General features: G+C 41.9%; 1 protein-coding gene across 2 annotated transcripts in view; it reads right to left on the bottom strand.

The window, feature by feature from the left end:
- Nucleotides 1-15,208, bottom strand: part of frmd5a (FERM domain containing 5a) — a 62,203-nt gene extending 46,995 nt beyond the window's left edge. For both annotated transcript variants that reach the window (XM_073472457.1, XM_073472456.1), the window contains exon 1: nt 15,055-15,208. In XM_073472457.1, coding sequence (XP_073328558.1) covers nt 15,055-15,156 — 102 coding nt within the window. In that variant the 5' untranslated portion in view covers nt 15,157-15,208. The remainder of the gene's footprint in view (nt 1-15,054) is intronic.
- Nucleotides 15,209-16,223: the final 1,015 nt, after the last annotated feature.

Raw genomic sequence — 16,223 nt, forward strand, 5'->3', positions numbered from 1 at the left:
TCTGGTTCTCAGCAGCTCGCGATATGCAGTACTTTTTCTACACACTGCAGAAAAGCATTATTTGCCATTGCCAGTGTAAACATCTTATATCTATTCTTGTAATGTCAGAGAGATCTCAATGCTCCGCAAATAAAGAAAACATCTCTACTATTTTGACAACACATATTTTGGATTCATTAAAAATGTATGCAAATACATTAAACACAAGCAAAAAGAGACACATTTACACATTTGAACAAAAACCCACATGCAAAGCAAAGAAATACATGGAAAATACATGAAACAAGCAAACACAAAAGCTACTCGTTGAAGCAACACAACACTAATGTCATCAGTAAAACTAATTGACATGCTGTTATTGGTAAAAAGCTAACAGTTGGTCTTTAGTCACCATCTCCACTAAAATCAGAATGTTAATTGTATATTTATGTCACATTTCTTTTGTCGGATTTGTGTCAAAGTGGCAAACACTGCTTTTTAGGTTTTTTTGCAGCTTTACTGTTGATTGGATGTTCGCTGTGCTGCATCTTATTCGTGTTGTTATGTTATAATTGGCACCACCGGATCAGACTAAAAAGCAGCGACTGGAGCATCTGCTTTGAGCCTTGTTGTGAGAATCCTTTCTGAGAGGGCTACATATTACGCAACGTGGCCAACTTCTAAGACTCCTTCGGCTTGAAAAGGCAATAAAAATGTAGCAAAGTATGAGCAACACAATCAATCCAAGATATATCAGTGAATCCTCCCAGAGCGTTTGTACGCAGGGCACCGACAGATCAGATAATGATAGTCACAGAATGTGTTCATGATTCATTAGCTCTGCATTGTGCCTGAGGCAGCATGTGGGCGGAGGTGGCTAGGCCAACTCCTCTGTAGAATGTATTCTCTGTACCTGCGCTGAGGAATGACTTGTGCTAAAAATAGCTAAGCTCACCACAAACAGGACCACAGCATCGTCAGCATCATCAGTGTCCCCCACAGCTCACAGGATACCTAATCGATCTCTGTATTGATTGGACTGATGCACACTTAATTGGATTCCAATTAGGATAGGATGTGATTCAAGGAAGGATTGATATATAGGAAAACTCTATTTGCCTCACAATGATCATACCACCTTTGGTATATCACAAAAATGGTGAAACAATTCTCAAAATAAGAGAGCAAAAGCTTCATATTTTATCTAGTATTATCTTGTGCAAACAGAAACAAGGTTTTTGTAATGTCCTCTTACTATTTCCTATCATATGAAACTCTACTGAAGCGGCTCTGGCATTGTACAAGCAGCGAAAGGGGCCCGGGGCAAACAATCAGTCTTCCCTTCCAAATGAGTTGGGAGACGGACGTGCTGGGTAGCTGTGCAAACAGCCCTTTATTCCCTTCAGCGGCACCTGTCCCCCACCCCGGGGACAGTGGGGAGCTCCATGAACACCATTTATTGAGAGGAAAGCACCACTGTTGAAACAATCCCCTCCAGACTGCTATTCTGCTGCCATATGGCACACCTCTGTCTGTGTGCTCAGCCAAAACAAAGACACAGAGCTGCGACCAAAGGCTTAAATTATTTCCTCAGCTCTTTTTCTTTGTTCAGATTCTGCAGTTTTGCAGTACTGCCACAGCAACGCACAATGCGCGAAATAAGGAGACACTTTTTCTAATATTACTGTTTAAAGGGCCATAAATGCAGCCATGTTTTCACCTAAAGGGCATCATTTTCAAAAGCATCATTTTAGCGTTTCGTTCCTCATTTGTTTTCAGTTCCGTTCAGACACTAGAAAGCACAATAGGCTAGGAGTATGTGCGGGCCACAAGAATGAACACTCTCAGGAGGCTGGTGTTATTTTTGGTCATGCTAACAACACGGCTCTAGGGACAGCAACGTTGACCTGATGATCTGTCCATCACTTTGGTATTGACATTCATGGTCCCCCACAATATGATTCCCGTTCCATCATTGTACAAACTCAAATACTCCAAAATGTCATAACACTAATCTGAGCTAAAGCCCTGTTAGGAAGCATGAACATAAACACTGAAAATGGAGTTTCTGAATATCTTCCCCCTGGAAGAAGTTTTCTAAAAGGCCAGTTTTCAGTGACTTAAAACACATGTTTACATATACTAAAGGCCAAAACGCATTAAAATGGCTTAGTTTTAAGAAACACCCATGTACGAGACAGAGCCACTAGCCTGGCACTTCCGACTCTAACCACAGGATTTTCTACAGTTTGAAAGGATTTTATGGATTCTGCCGCATTGTCAATGCGACAAGTTTTCAATTTTTCATAAGCTTTCATAACACTGACTTTCCCTTATTGTTGGGTTGTTGAGGTTCACCCTGACAATGAACACTTTGTAAATAATAGGGCTTCTGAGTACCATTATTCAAAATTTTGATTTTGATGATGCTTATGGACAGTGCTGCTATCAGACTGTAGTCACTGAGAGCTCTCAGTGTGATGGTAAGAAACAGACAATGTACAAGACAGGACACAATAGCAGCAACTCATCTATGGTTTTACATAACAGGAGAGCAGGAGAGAGCATCTGATGGCTCAGAAGATATCAGATGCCCTTTTCAGTCAGTCATGACATAAACACCTCCAGAGAGACATTCACTGTGACACTCAAGTGCACGACTGTTAAACCTTAAACCCATGTCACTACTTTGGCCTGAAAACCCATTTTCCTCAAGACAGCAATGCAGGCGTTCAGCGATATAACACTTCCTAATGTGATTTTCTCGTGCTAGAAGTGGGAATAGTCTCCTCTTACAATTACAAACATTACAGAGCGCAGAATGGAGTTTTCTGAACCAAATGAAAAGATGCCTGTGATTGAGTCTGCAATGTACTCACTCTCTGCTATAGTCTGTGAGGCGTGCATTCAAATGGAGACAGAGGAGAGGAGAGGAGAGGAGATACCCAAATAACAAGTCTCTATCTCAGCTTGTTGTCTAACATATACAGACACAACCTAATGAACCAGGAATAATGACAATGTTTTGCCTTAACTGATTTCCAGCAGCTGTTGGGGCTGAGGGAGGACGACACCTGGGAAATACATTGTGACAAGCAGTGGTTGTTGTGGTCATTGAGACCAGCCTGGCTGGTTTCCAGGTTGTCCAGCTAATCACAGACTGAAAAGATGACTCATAAAGACATTCAACAAGATTAATTTAGATAAATAATATGATAGAGGGATAAATTACTCATGATTTCTCTTTCTAATGCTGTCAACTGTGGGCTAGTCCAAGCCTGATGTAAAATAGAGCTGCAACAATTAGTCGATCAAGAGAAAATTAGTTCCCACTTATTTTGTTAATCGATTAATAATTCAAGCAAAACTGTTGCTGGATCCAGCTTCTTAAATCAAAGGATTTCCTGCTTTTCTTTGTCATTTATGATAGTTGGAGAGTCTTTGGGTTTTGGACTGATGGTGGGACAAACGACGCAGTCTGAAAACATCACTTTGGGCACGTGGAGATTGTGATGAGCATTTTTTGACATTATATTGACCAAACAATTAATTAATCAATTAATTGGGAAAATAATCCACAGATTAATCATTAATGATAATAATCGCAAGTTGCAGCCCTAATGTCAAATAAAGTGACAACTAGGGCTTTAGCAAACTAATTTAATTTATTTTCTGAATTAATCAAGAACTGTTTTGTTTATAAAAGGTCCAAAAATGCCTGTTACAACTCCTTAAAGTCCAAGGGAACATCTTAAAATTGCTTGTTTTGTCTGATCAACAGTCATTTGCCATAATTATTTGGTACACAAAAAAAAGTTAGACAGGGGAAAGCAGCAAATTCTCATATTTGACCCTAACCCTAACCCTAACCCAAAAACCTGCAAATATTTGGTATGTTTGATTGAAAAATAACAAACGATTAATTGATAATCAAGAAAATAATTGCTGCTATCTGCAGGCGGTGTATGAGCCGGACTCAGGAGAAATAAAAAAAAAAAATCTTTTACTTTTTGACTTCAGCACCAACACAGCCAAACAACAACAACAGTGGTATTAATGGGATCATCACAGAAAGAAAACAAATCACTCAAAACAAGTCCACTTTTTTAAGTTTGGCAAAGGCTCAAAATAGCATGCTGGTTGAGAAATACTGAGACAACAATCTAATGGTGTAAAATCAGGAAACCAAAGATCTACAATACATCCACGACCACAAGTATTTTAAACAGCAGAAAAATGTCAAATAAAAGACGTCAGCTAATGCAACCGAGGGAGACGTTGGCTGCAGCAGAGGCAGAAATTTATGGTACATCAGCTGAACTATAAAAAAAAACACTGTTGCAGACACACATGTCAAAAAGGAGCTAGTGAAAAGTGAAGGATCCCTCAAGACAACAGAAAGCTAACAAAAGATCTAAATTCAACTATGTAGATGAAGATCTACCCTCATTTATTACATGAAAAAAGGAAATACTACAAACTGGACAGAACAATATTTCAATGGCAAACACTACACTACTGTTTTTAATCAAAACACACTTGCTGAATTGACCCAGAAGCTGCAGGACAGCTTGCTTTGTGTCTGAGGCTTGTGCATTTCCAGTGGCCAGCCTCTTTGTCTCCGGTGTGTGTTCATCTATCTCCTCTCCAGAGACACTCATCTCATCTGACTGCTGCGCTGACACACACACAAAGGACAAGGAGACTGATTGCATGCACCAATGGCCGTTAGTGTAATCTGCAGGCCCAGACACACGTGGAACAATGGAAGCCACCCAAGAATTTATCTGATTATAAGATGGGAATAAAACATTGACCGATGGACGATATGCAAATATATGTACATGCACACAAGACACACACAATGCAATCATATATGCACAAACACAAATAATGACTCTCATAAAGCAGCTCAGCCTCATCTATCTACCCAGTGGAAAACACAACTCCTTCTCTGGAGGAAAATTATCCAGTGTGGGTGGCATATTAGACTTAGATGAATTAAACATTCAAAGGGTGATTTTTCAAATCTAAATACCAAAAACAACCAGCCAGCATCGTCTCAACGTCTCTTTGCACCAATGCACACGCCTCCCGTCGAGCTCCTCCGCTCTCTGCCTTCCTCCATTTTTATAAGAGGATTTGTTGAACTGTGTGCCGTGGCACACCTGAGAGACGGCGTGTTTTGTCACTCTTTTGAACAGAGAGATAGAAGACAGAAAAGGAGAGCAGGAGTGAGACCCACAGAGGATGAGCAACCCTTGTACTCTCAGTGCAGCTCGAGTAGCCCTCTTCACAGCCTCTCAGCCACATCTGTATGAAGATGACAGGAGCTCTCTTGGAACTAGACACTCATTTGTGAGAGTCCTGATGGCTTTCCTTCAAGGCCATTTTGCTATGATGCTCAAGTTCAGCCACCATCCTCCTAATAAAGAGAGCCAATAAGATAACTACAGTAAGAATAAATTATTGTCATAGGCTCTTATTATTGTTCTTATTGTTAAGCTTGCACTGAAAGAAAAAAAATGATCATAATTTGGCACTAAAGAGCTCAATGTGTGCCAGAAAAACATTGGCCACATTAGATACCAGCGAGAATTCTCAGTGCTTAAATCCAAGTCTGATACCATCATTTCAGTTCAGAGCAGGGTTGCAAAATTTCAAGAACGTTCAAGGTGGGCACTTTTCATTTGAATAAACAAGAATTTATGGGAAATAACAGGAATGAAATGGAAATATAAGGGTTGTTTGCTCAGGCTGTATTTACCACATCATAGACACATATAAAATAAATATTTTACCAAATCATAAGCAGACATAACTGTAAAGACTTCTATTAGAAATTTAATAAATAAACAATTCAGCTGAGTCCCAGTTAACCCCCTCCAAAAAAAGACATCTCTCCGAAAAATGATTTCAATCTCAAGCCTCTATATTGTCTCCATGGATTTCCTCGGACCAATACGGACCTATTGTGAAGCGTAGTTCAGGATTTATTGGATCACTTAAAGTTGCTAACACTAGGCACCGATGCGACAATCTGATGCACCAGATCATATCGCCGATACTGACTCGATTAAGTAGACTGCCATGATGTGACCCATCCGCACTAAATGACTTTTTCTTTTCTACCACAGCTGGCAAACAAATACAGGGCATCATATCTCAGGACAACAGTCATTTCTAAGATGCCATAAGCTCGTTCATCATCGTATACCATTAAAAACATGGAACTTATGTGCACTATTTAGCCCGCTGCTGAACTTCTCAACCCTGTCTGCATGCTTTATACTAATGTTTCATTTATTCATGACTCACTGTCTGGTTGAGTAAACTGCTTTTTAAAGACAGAAAGATGTACAAAGTGGTTACTGAGGCTATACAGATACAGAGCTGAAGCACTGTTTATATAAGCAGAAAATAAGCTGTTAGCAAATTCTGTCTGCTGAACACGGAGCCTGAAGGACCTGACAGCTCTTCGTTTGAAGATCGTTTTCCCTTTTACTGAATATTATTGTGTGTGACATTATCCAGTCAACACAAAGTCATCATCCAGTCAAATCAAGACACCGTAAGTAATACCTCAATCTTCTGAAAGTGCAGTGAAGGGACAGGATCCATGAATCGAGCAGCCCTATGAAATCAAGTCAACCACAAATCCAGTTTATGTGAGCACTGAAAGCAAGAGGCTACAATTGACCTTGGAATAAGCCTGGGGTTTCCTTATCTGGAGTGAAAAATACTGTACACGGTATTTAAAAAATACCCAATTAGAGAAAATTAATACTAATCCAGAAGTGTTTATCTATTGTTTGTGTGAATGCTTTCTTGTTTATTTGATTAGCAACAGCATAGCAGGAGGTATAGGATATATAATGGCACAGTTGGAAGACTACAAGAAACTGGTTGTCACCATGGCTTTAACAAAATTGGTAATCCTGACATACAAGCAATAACAGTAAAGCATCTGTTTCTTGAGCAGCAATGACCACAATGAGAACATTACAGAGGCGAGACCCCACAGAGCACGCTGAGTAGGAAAATCTGCTGAGGAGACAGATAAGACACGAGACACTGAGGCATGGACGAAGGGAAAAGCGAGATGGAAGAAGAAGGGGAGGAACAGCAATCATTAGCTCAAAAAACCCTGCAGTGAGGCTGTGTGCAGCAGAATCCACAAGCCTGGTGACATAAACAGAGAAAGAGGTGACCCGTGGAGTAGATGAGGGCAGGATGGAAGAGAGGAATAGCAGGAGAACAAAGGGGAGAAAGATGTGTCATAAATAAAATGGCTCAATCTTATTCTTGAGAAAATGCTCCCTTGTGGGACTTCAAACTTAAGTGACGCAATGACAACTAAACTGAGAGCTGAAGATTAAATTACTCTCTATACCTCACTGGTCGTTCTCTGACTTTCACCACTCTGTCGGCCAACAGAAGAGTGTCACGGCTGTCAGACCACGTCAGTTTTCAGCTCAGCACCTGGCCTGAGCTGCTGATGACACACACATTAATATTAATCTCCATCACAAAGCAACTTTTGTATTGGAGAGCGTGACCGCCGATTATTCACAAGTAACAACATTGTTGGGCTGACAAAGAAGGAAAAATACGCATGCTTTGTTTTTATGAACTTGAAAAACAAAATCCCACATAGCTGATGAGAGAACAAGAATCCAAATGCACACAGATATACTGCAGATCATTGAATTCTCAGCCTGCTGTTGTGCAACCCAAGTCGACGAAAAAGTGCAGATCTGCTGTTTTCCACTGTGAGTGGAGTAGTACGAGCATATGCCTGTGTTTCCTCATTAGTCTGCAGAGGCACAGGGCCTTGAAGTACAGAGCGAGACAAAGGATGGATTCTCTCATACAGCAGAGAGCCCAGAGGCCCAAAGACAAACAGGACCAGAGCAACAAGCAGGACTTACAGAGAGGACGAAAGGGAAAGTGTGACTATGGATAGATCATGATGGATGAGTTTACATACGTACATACAAGCATTTCCTTATTGTTAGTATGAAACTCTTTCTCACTACTACTTTTTTTCCCCATTATATTTATCTTTTGATGGTGTTGTTTCAATGAATGTATTTGTTTTTACGATGGAGGCTCCGCACATGATCAGCTTGCATATGTACATACATGCATTTTTCACTGTTTGCATCAATTGGCAACTCATCCTGGCTGTTATATTTTCTAACTACTATTTCGCTTGTATTTGTTTTTTGTTGTTTCGACGATCCGTATCAGCTTTTTGATAGTCACTGGCAGGATCCTGGCTGCTGTTTAAAGGGGTTACACCCACAAATGTCTCAGTAATGCTGAGGAAAGCCTCGGGCTAAGAGTTTCCTTCTGCTGCTGCGCATCATTAAAAGTGTTACAAACTCATCTGCGAGTGCTGATGACTTCATTTGTTCTGATTTTTGTCATACTCTAAAGACTTTTGAGTTTTGTTGACATCACATCATAAAAAAAACAGTAAATAATCAGAATCAATTTCTATTTCAAAGTGATAACTTATTGTAGAAAAATCTTCCCAAACAGATTATTCTGTGCTGTGTAAAACGTCATGAATAAAAATTAGGTTACAAAGACAACATCAGCAAAAACATCGTTCCTCTCTTTCGTGTAAATGTGTATTTGTTACAACACTGTATAATAAATAAGGCAGAAAATGTATTACAGTAATATCATTTATCATTCCTGCCACATTTAATATAAAATCATATATTTGTGCCCCGTTGGCAGTTACACAACAAAAAGTGCTCTGCACAAAAAAGTGTCTCATTATTAAACACAACTCCATATCCAACATTAACCAAGGCTGTTGTGTTGTCCTCCTTCAGTTTATGCTGAGCCTGATATAACATGGCAATTAAAATTCTGTTTGATGCTGAATTGTGCTCACAAACTTTTGAGGTCAGCATTTGAAGACAGCTCTTAACTGATTAACTCTCTGGCTTGAGGTGGTGCATCACTCCTGCGTGTCATAACTGCAGGTTAGAAACACCCTTCATTATCTGATTAAAGCTTAGCTCCACACTCTTTTTAAATTAGTTGAGCTATCAGAGGCTCTCCCTCTTCGCAATCCCCAGCAAGAGCTTCAGTGTGCCATGTTAACTCATTTATGAGGCCACTGAAGTATATAAATATCACCAACTAGCTGTGCAATCTGTTTGCATTATTATGGCTGTAGGCTGTCTCCTTTTTAAGTGAACCTTGGCCTGACGGGGGAACGGGATCATCAACACTGCTCTGCTCTTGTCCACTTCTCTCATTAGCAGCGCAGTCACCAGAGGAATATATTACTCTGGTAGGAGGTTTAATATTCATGCTTCCAGGTGGAGCATAACCCCAGACCCCCTCTCTGTTTCTCTTTGTCACACAATACATCCCAGACAGCACAATGGAGGTCTCAGCAGACTGCTACCGACACACTGACAGACTGCCTGCCTGCTCTCCATCCAGCCACACACACACACACACACAAAGAGACACTGGGGAATATAAGAGGGCCATTTGGTGAAACCCAAACAAGCTCTACACCCACATTTGTTGGCCTCAGCATCCAGATACGACGAGAGCTGATGACATTTCTGCAAGAAAAGTGTAAAAGTGTTAGAGCTCATGTTTCGATGAGTGTCTAACAAAAGAGTCGTTTGGCATCTCGTCTTCAGCTAAGCTCATTCTTGAATCCAAGGTCAGGCAAAGTTTAAATTCTCTGTACCAACCCGTCGTAAAATCAGAGCTGTGACTGAGAATGTAAAGAAACACGAGGGTGACCACTAAGGACCACATCCAAAGGCAGCAACAGAGCTGCTGCCCTGTGCAACCTTGACACGATGCGTCAGCCCTTTCATTATCAACAAGACGTGACTGATAGAGTGAAACCGGCAAGTGGCTGCTCCCACATTTCAAATCCCCATGAAAGAGATCGGGGAGGGCTGCAAGACCGGGTCTGTCCTGCACCGCTCTGCTGTGTAGATAGACGCCACAGTGATGTAATCCTTAATCGCAACCAGCCATGCGCCACAGGTTCAGCCAATCGTGATGCCGGTGCGCAGTGATGCTGGTAAACATAAGTGACGTTCTCCTGAGGTTACTCTTCATGAAACATTCAGACCTAGCACACATTTTAATCATTCATATGAAGCATAGCAACAGTGTGTCAGCCGCTGTGAGTTCTAAGCGCACGCACCTGCACACAGAAGTATGCACTCTTTCAAAGACGGCCCCCGCGCAGGACACTGTGGAGATGTCCGTGTCATTGAAGGTCCTGACAGTGTAAAGTCAGCAAAGATCTGCAGTCACCAGGGATCTCTCAAGTGTCACACTGGACACTGCAGATAAAACTGGGATATCTATATAAAAAACATCTTAGCTCTGAGCCAGCTAGATTCATCGAGAATGTTTTATTTTTTTATATGAATTTACAAGAAATACATTAATCCAATCTGTAATGACAAAATAAAAGCACTGAAAGTAAAGACGTGACTATCAACTGCACTTAGAGAGACACAAAATGTTTCCCGAGAAGCAAAAACTGTTCAAAAGATAAAAATCTGCTCATTCTTTGATCACGTAGTTCCCAGAATGAAACTTAAGCTAAAAAAAAAATTGCTTATAGTTGTCAAAGTAGGCTATCCAAAGAAAAGTATCCTTTAGCAGACATTTTGACTTTGTCACAACCCAGCTCAGATGGTCGAAACAAGAAAGACCACACCATAGTAGACGTTTAAAGAATATTTTATTAAACCAAACTGAACCAAATTAGACCAAATGTAAAGCAAATCTAAATGACCACAAACATAACCAAACTAAAACTTTGCTAGCTGGTAGAGACAGAGAAAGAGAAGAACAGAGATATCCAGAACCTCGTATATGAGTTGGAGCTATCAGGAGGAGTTGATTCAGGTGTGGCTCATTCTCTTGACACATCTCTGCCACTCTGCCTCTAAACAGAAACAGGTAAAACACACACAAAAAAGCCAGCCACACACTGTAGTAGGACAGGTGTTACTAATAACACTAATGATGGCTTTGTTCTATTTAAGTGCCCATTAGGCGATGAAAGTGTGAAAGAGAACCAGCATGCACAATCCCAGGAACCTGAAACTAAAGCAGCAAAATGATTTAGATCTGTGCTTTTCATACTCGGGCACGTCAAAATGTCTTCAGTAGAAAAGACCTCGTAGTACCAGAACTTGTGTATTGTATCTGCACGAGCATGAGGGCTACACAATACGGTAAAATATATATTTTTATAGACATGATCAGTTTTGCATCACAGCTTTCATTTTCACTGTAAAAACTTTTAAAATCATGACGATGTGACATTCGTTGGTGTCTGTAACATACAAACATGTTTTCTTACAGGATTTGTAGGCCGGGGCATCTCTGTAGCACTACAGCACTTCATTACAATGCTTGGCCATACTCCAATTTCAATAATGGATTGATTAATTGTGCAGCCCTGACCAGTACCAAAACATTTTAAATGATACCCAACCCTAAAAGCACATGCCAGTTCTAGATGTTGGTGTGAGCTTTAATGGCATCACAGGAGATTAACTACTGAATGTGTGTCAGGGGAACAGTGGGACAGTCCCAGGATCATCTTGGTCGGTGAGGGCATGGCATCATGGTGTCCTCCAATAGCATTCAGGGCATTAATTACCTTCCTGGAAGCGCTAACGACCAAGCCTTTGTCAGGGCTTTTGGAAGGGCAATCCTGACCAGCGAGTGATCTCATATTTTGTTAGAGTAACTGTGGAGTCACCGCAGCAACAGCTGAGAGCCTGGCACCATGCTTCAGTGTAAAGCACTCCTGAATGAGCACAAAACACACACAGCTCCCCTCCCCCGGCAGTACCCCCACCAAGATGTCAGCAGACCTCAGGAGAACTTGTACAGCATTGATTTTGGTCACAGCAGTAGTGACTCTTTCTTCTTTCTACCTTCATACATTCAGAATCAGAGTCAGATTTATTGCCAAGTTGGTTTTCACATGTGAGGAATGTGCCTTGGTGTTTTGGTGCGTAACAACAAACATTAAAGTAGAAAAATATAAAGAAAGATAGAGAGCAAGATCTCAAAGTCTAGAAAAATAAATAGAACATTTTAAAAATGGCAATATGGCTGTTAATGAAGGAGCTGTGCAGTTTTGTGCAGGAAAGTATTCGAAGGGGAATCTGCCAAAAGTTCAGTTTGAAATTTTGGATCAAGAGTTTTTTTACTGTGGGGTTCAAAAGTGACACTGCCCTGAGCGCTGGTGGCTGGGGTTTCCTTAAACAAAACAGTTATTAGAAAGCCAAGGGTAATCACAGGTTTCACAGGGTGTAGAGTAAGCTATAATTAACGATTTGTGTGGAATAGAGTGGGCCAAATCTCTGTGCTAACAGTCAAATTCAATAAATCCTTTATTAATTAGAAGCACAACAAAGAAACACTGGAGGTTTTCAGAGTGCGGAACAGATTTCTACCAGCGAAGGAGAAGTTAAGTATGATCTATGTCTTCTGCATCATCATTCTTTTGCATTATAAGCATTTAAAGAAGTAACAATCAGCAAAAACATGGGAAAATGCAAATCTTCAGAAACAGCAGGACTTGGGTGGAGGGGAGCTTAAACACACCCTACTTCTTCTTTGTTAAAGAAAAGCAGACCAGTCCTTTTAGGCATAAACAATAGTTTTCTTTCTCACTCTGCCTCCTCACCCCACACACAATTCACAATACCTAACTGTGTAACAGTGTCATCTTTAAGGGCTCCTTCATATGCACAAGCTGGGAGAACTTTTAAAGCTAACCAGAGACAAACAACCTGCATTTAGATGTCTTAGGCCCATCAATAATGCATCCGGCAGAACTAAATGAGAATAATGCTCGACTTGTGCTTAAAGAGCACAAGCAGATGAGAGTGCATGTTGCATTGCAGTGGGTGAATCCACTTAGGCTTGTCTTTGATTAACTATGGTATTTTCTTTTCATGTGATTTCTGTTATACAAACATGTTAATGACAAATATGTGAGGCTCTCCTCGAGTCTCAGTCGGTCTTCTCTGCTGCAACACTGCATTAAAATCAGAGAGCAAAAGAGGCCTGAGGGCAACCGAGGATTTCAGGCACTTCCACCAACCTGCGACTAGATGTGAGCTAAATCTACAGGACTGTGTAATTACGAGTGCTCACATTTTCCTCCATAATTCATTAAAGCAAAACTTAAGTCCATGCATTACAGCTGCCACTGCTTTAAAAAGGATGGACATGTTTTCCTCTGAAAGACCTCAATGCTCAGCTGCGGTCGTGTTTCCTTATTTCTGCCGAAGCTGGTTTTATTAACGCAAACACCACGGTGACGTCCACGTCACTGAAGAAGTGGGCACCTGGTTCAATGTCAGACAAAGGATGGAGGCCGACGTCTGTCAGGGGTAAATCTGAGTTTGGAGCCATTAAACAGTTTAGGGAAGGGATCAGAGTGTAATGGAAACAGGTCTAGTGGGAATAAAAGCTCGGCATAAGAAGGTGAAAAAGAGAAAGAGAGACAGAAACACAGAGAGGCAGAGAGAGCTCATGAGAGACTGAGAATATATGACCTAGTTATGCCTCTTACTTTGCATTCCCTAGTCTAGGTGTCCTGGTATCCAGGGTGATTTTGGTTTTTGGCAGGCCTGGAAGCCAGGCAGGAAGGAAGGGCAAAGTTTGAACTGAACGAGGAACACGCTCCAGTGGTGTGGCCAGTCAGGTGAATTAGCCTGCTCTCTCGCTCTCTCTCTCTCTCTCCCAGGTGCCAGGTTAGACAGAAAGATAGTCAGGATGCCAGACAGTCACAGCAGAGCCGGAGCATTCTCCTCTTTCACTCCACTCCCCTCCTTCCAGCCCTGCTGACGTCAGCCACCCAGACCACACGACTCTGCTGCAAACAGCACACCTGCTGGCTTCACAGTCCATCTGGCCCAGCTCCATCTCTGGCTCAGCTCTCCAAGCAGAAATGCAGGTCTGTTTACAACCTGGGCACACAGTCACGATCCTACAGTAATTGCAGTATCTATTTCACGCTTGCTCATGGGAGAAAAGAGGAGCGGTGGCTGTACAGCCTGCTGATGATAACACGTATCAAAGGGACAAGAATCACACATGTCTTATTAATGTTTCACATCGCAGGTTAATGTTGTGGAGCGGCTTTAATGCATCTACATGTTGCTGCTAGTCAGGGAAGTCTCTAAGGATTTCCTTGCGCACCTTTCCTACAACACAAAGAAAGGCAACAATATTGTCTCGCAATTGAAGTGACAGGCCCTCTCACCTACTTTTTCTGAAATCAGCGCGAACACAAGAACTGAGCAATCATCAAAGCATCGCTTGTAGAAGAAGACATTTTACTATCAGGGCCTGGTTCTGTTTTCATCTTGACAAGTAAATATGCTTCAGCCAGAAATATCAATAGTTTGTTTTCATGATCATGGAACAATATGTCACACATGCACATCATTCCTGCAATCTACATGGCACGGCCCATGCTTCCACCTGTGCATGGAGCACCACTGCATGTTCTCCAGGGCAGCAATGGGATACCCCATGTGCATTATTGATGTCACAGGTTCAAGGGAAACTGCATGAGCAACAACAAGCTGACAAACTGACACGTAAGAAAAAATAATCCTGCCTTTCAGCCATACATTTCAGTAGTGCAATGTGCTTTTGACACCCCCCACTCCCCCCATCAAGCCTTGAGGGGAGATGTCATGTCTGTCCTACAGAGCTCCCTGACGTCTTCAAAGCCAAGGCTGCCACCAAAATTCACTCACTGGTTTCTGGCAATGCTGGGGCATGTGAGGGGAAACACATCCTCCAGAATATACGCCTTTCTATTATTTAAAATGACAAAAATAACTCTGCATAATGCTTATCCAGGGTGTTCTCTTTGGTTAGACACCAGCAGCGGGACATGCAGGCACTTGCTGTCCCCCCCCTCTCTGCTCAAACACTCGCCTCTTCTTGTCTGCCAGGTCCAGACACAATCGCAAGCGCTATTCAGCTGCTGAACCAAACCCCGGTGGTCGACAGGTGACTAACCTGAATGGTGCACGTATATTCCGTATCGTCCAGCAGTCTGACGGTGCAGCTGTATTCCCGCTCGAGATTCCTGATGCTGCCGCTCATGAATCGGCTCAACATCTTCTCAGAGAGTCGCTGCTCTGCGTCTGTAAGGACCAGAACAATAAACTCAACAACCAGCGTGCCAGTGAATGTCACATTGACCACAATCCCCGGTCCCCTACACGACCAGCAGCCACGGATTCATCCGCCGAGGCGTGCACCATTGTTGTCCCGTTAAGTTTGCGTGCGGTGGGCCCGTGAAGAAGAGCAGAATCCGAGGATGCCCGCATCCAGATCCAGAGGCAGCTCAGCCCTGTTGTGTGTGTGCGTGTGTGTGCGTGTGTGTGTGTCTGTGGCAGCAGAGCCGAGGATTATCTCTCACCATTCACCGCCGCCACTTGAGCGAGCGGGCGGGTCCCAGTGAAAACTGACGTCAAATTGAACCAACGGGAGCGCGTGGCGTTTTCTCCGCACTTTATTACCCAGTATTGTTTTTGTTTTTTTTCTTTTGTTTTTTTTCTTTTTTTTTTCTCACGCCGCAATTTGTCTCCTGACTCGCTGCCATCAAGGTCCAGAAAAAGATTCAACAACTGGATCCTGTGTTGTGAAACACCCTCCAGAGACTTACAATTAGGCTAAATATAGGGTCATGTGTTATTTATATTGCAAAATCTAGTGGGGAATGACTGCAGTGCCTTAACCCCATTTTTAACCATGATAAAAAAAAAATGCTTCTTTGGGCTGAGAGCTATTAATAAATCATGAATGGTGTAAAGAAGCCTAAATATAATAGAAATGAGCAGTAAAGTAATAAAAACTGTAATACTTTCTTGACTAAGTGGTTTGCATGGAAATCTTTAACCAATTAGCCAAAATCATGACTGTCCTCAGGTGTCATGTCGAACTTCAGGTGAGCCAGGTATTATTTTTAATAACTCTTCCTGTCTCGGTGAGTGCATGTTGTAAATATGTATGTTGACTGCCACCTGCAGGCCAGTCAGCGTTAGTGCGATTTAAACAGCCACCAGTGACCCCAGTGTGTGAAAATCATTAACCAGGTTGGTGAGCGAGGACCCTCTGGGGTCTTTGAGGCATGGTGGAGAGGATGTCAAGAAAATTAACAGGTATGATTTTACTGCTTTTTA

Source organism: Pagrus major, chromosome 8, assembly GCF_040436345.1.
Source record: "Pagrus major chromosome 8, Pma_NU_1.0".
NCBI lineage: Eukaryota > Metazoa > Chordata > Actinopteri > Spariformes > Sparidae > Pagrus > Pagrus major.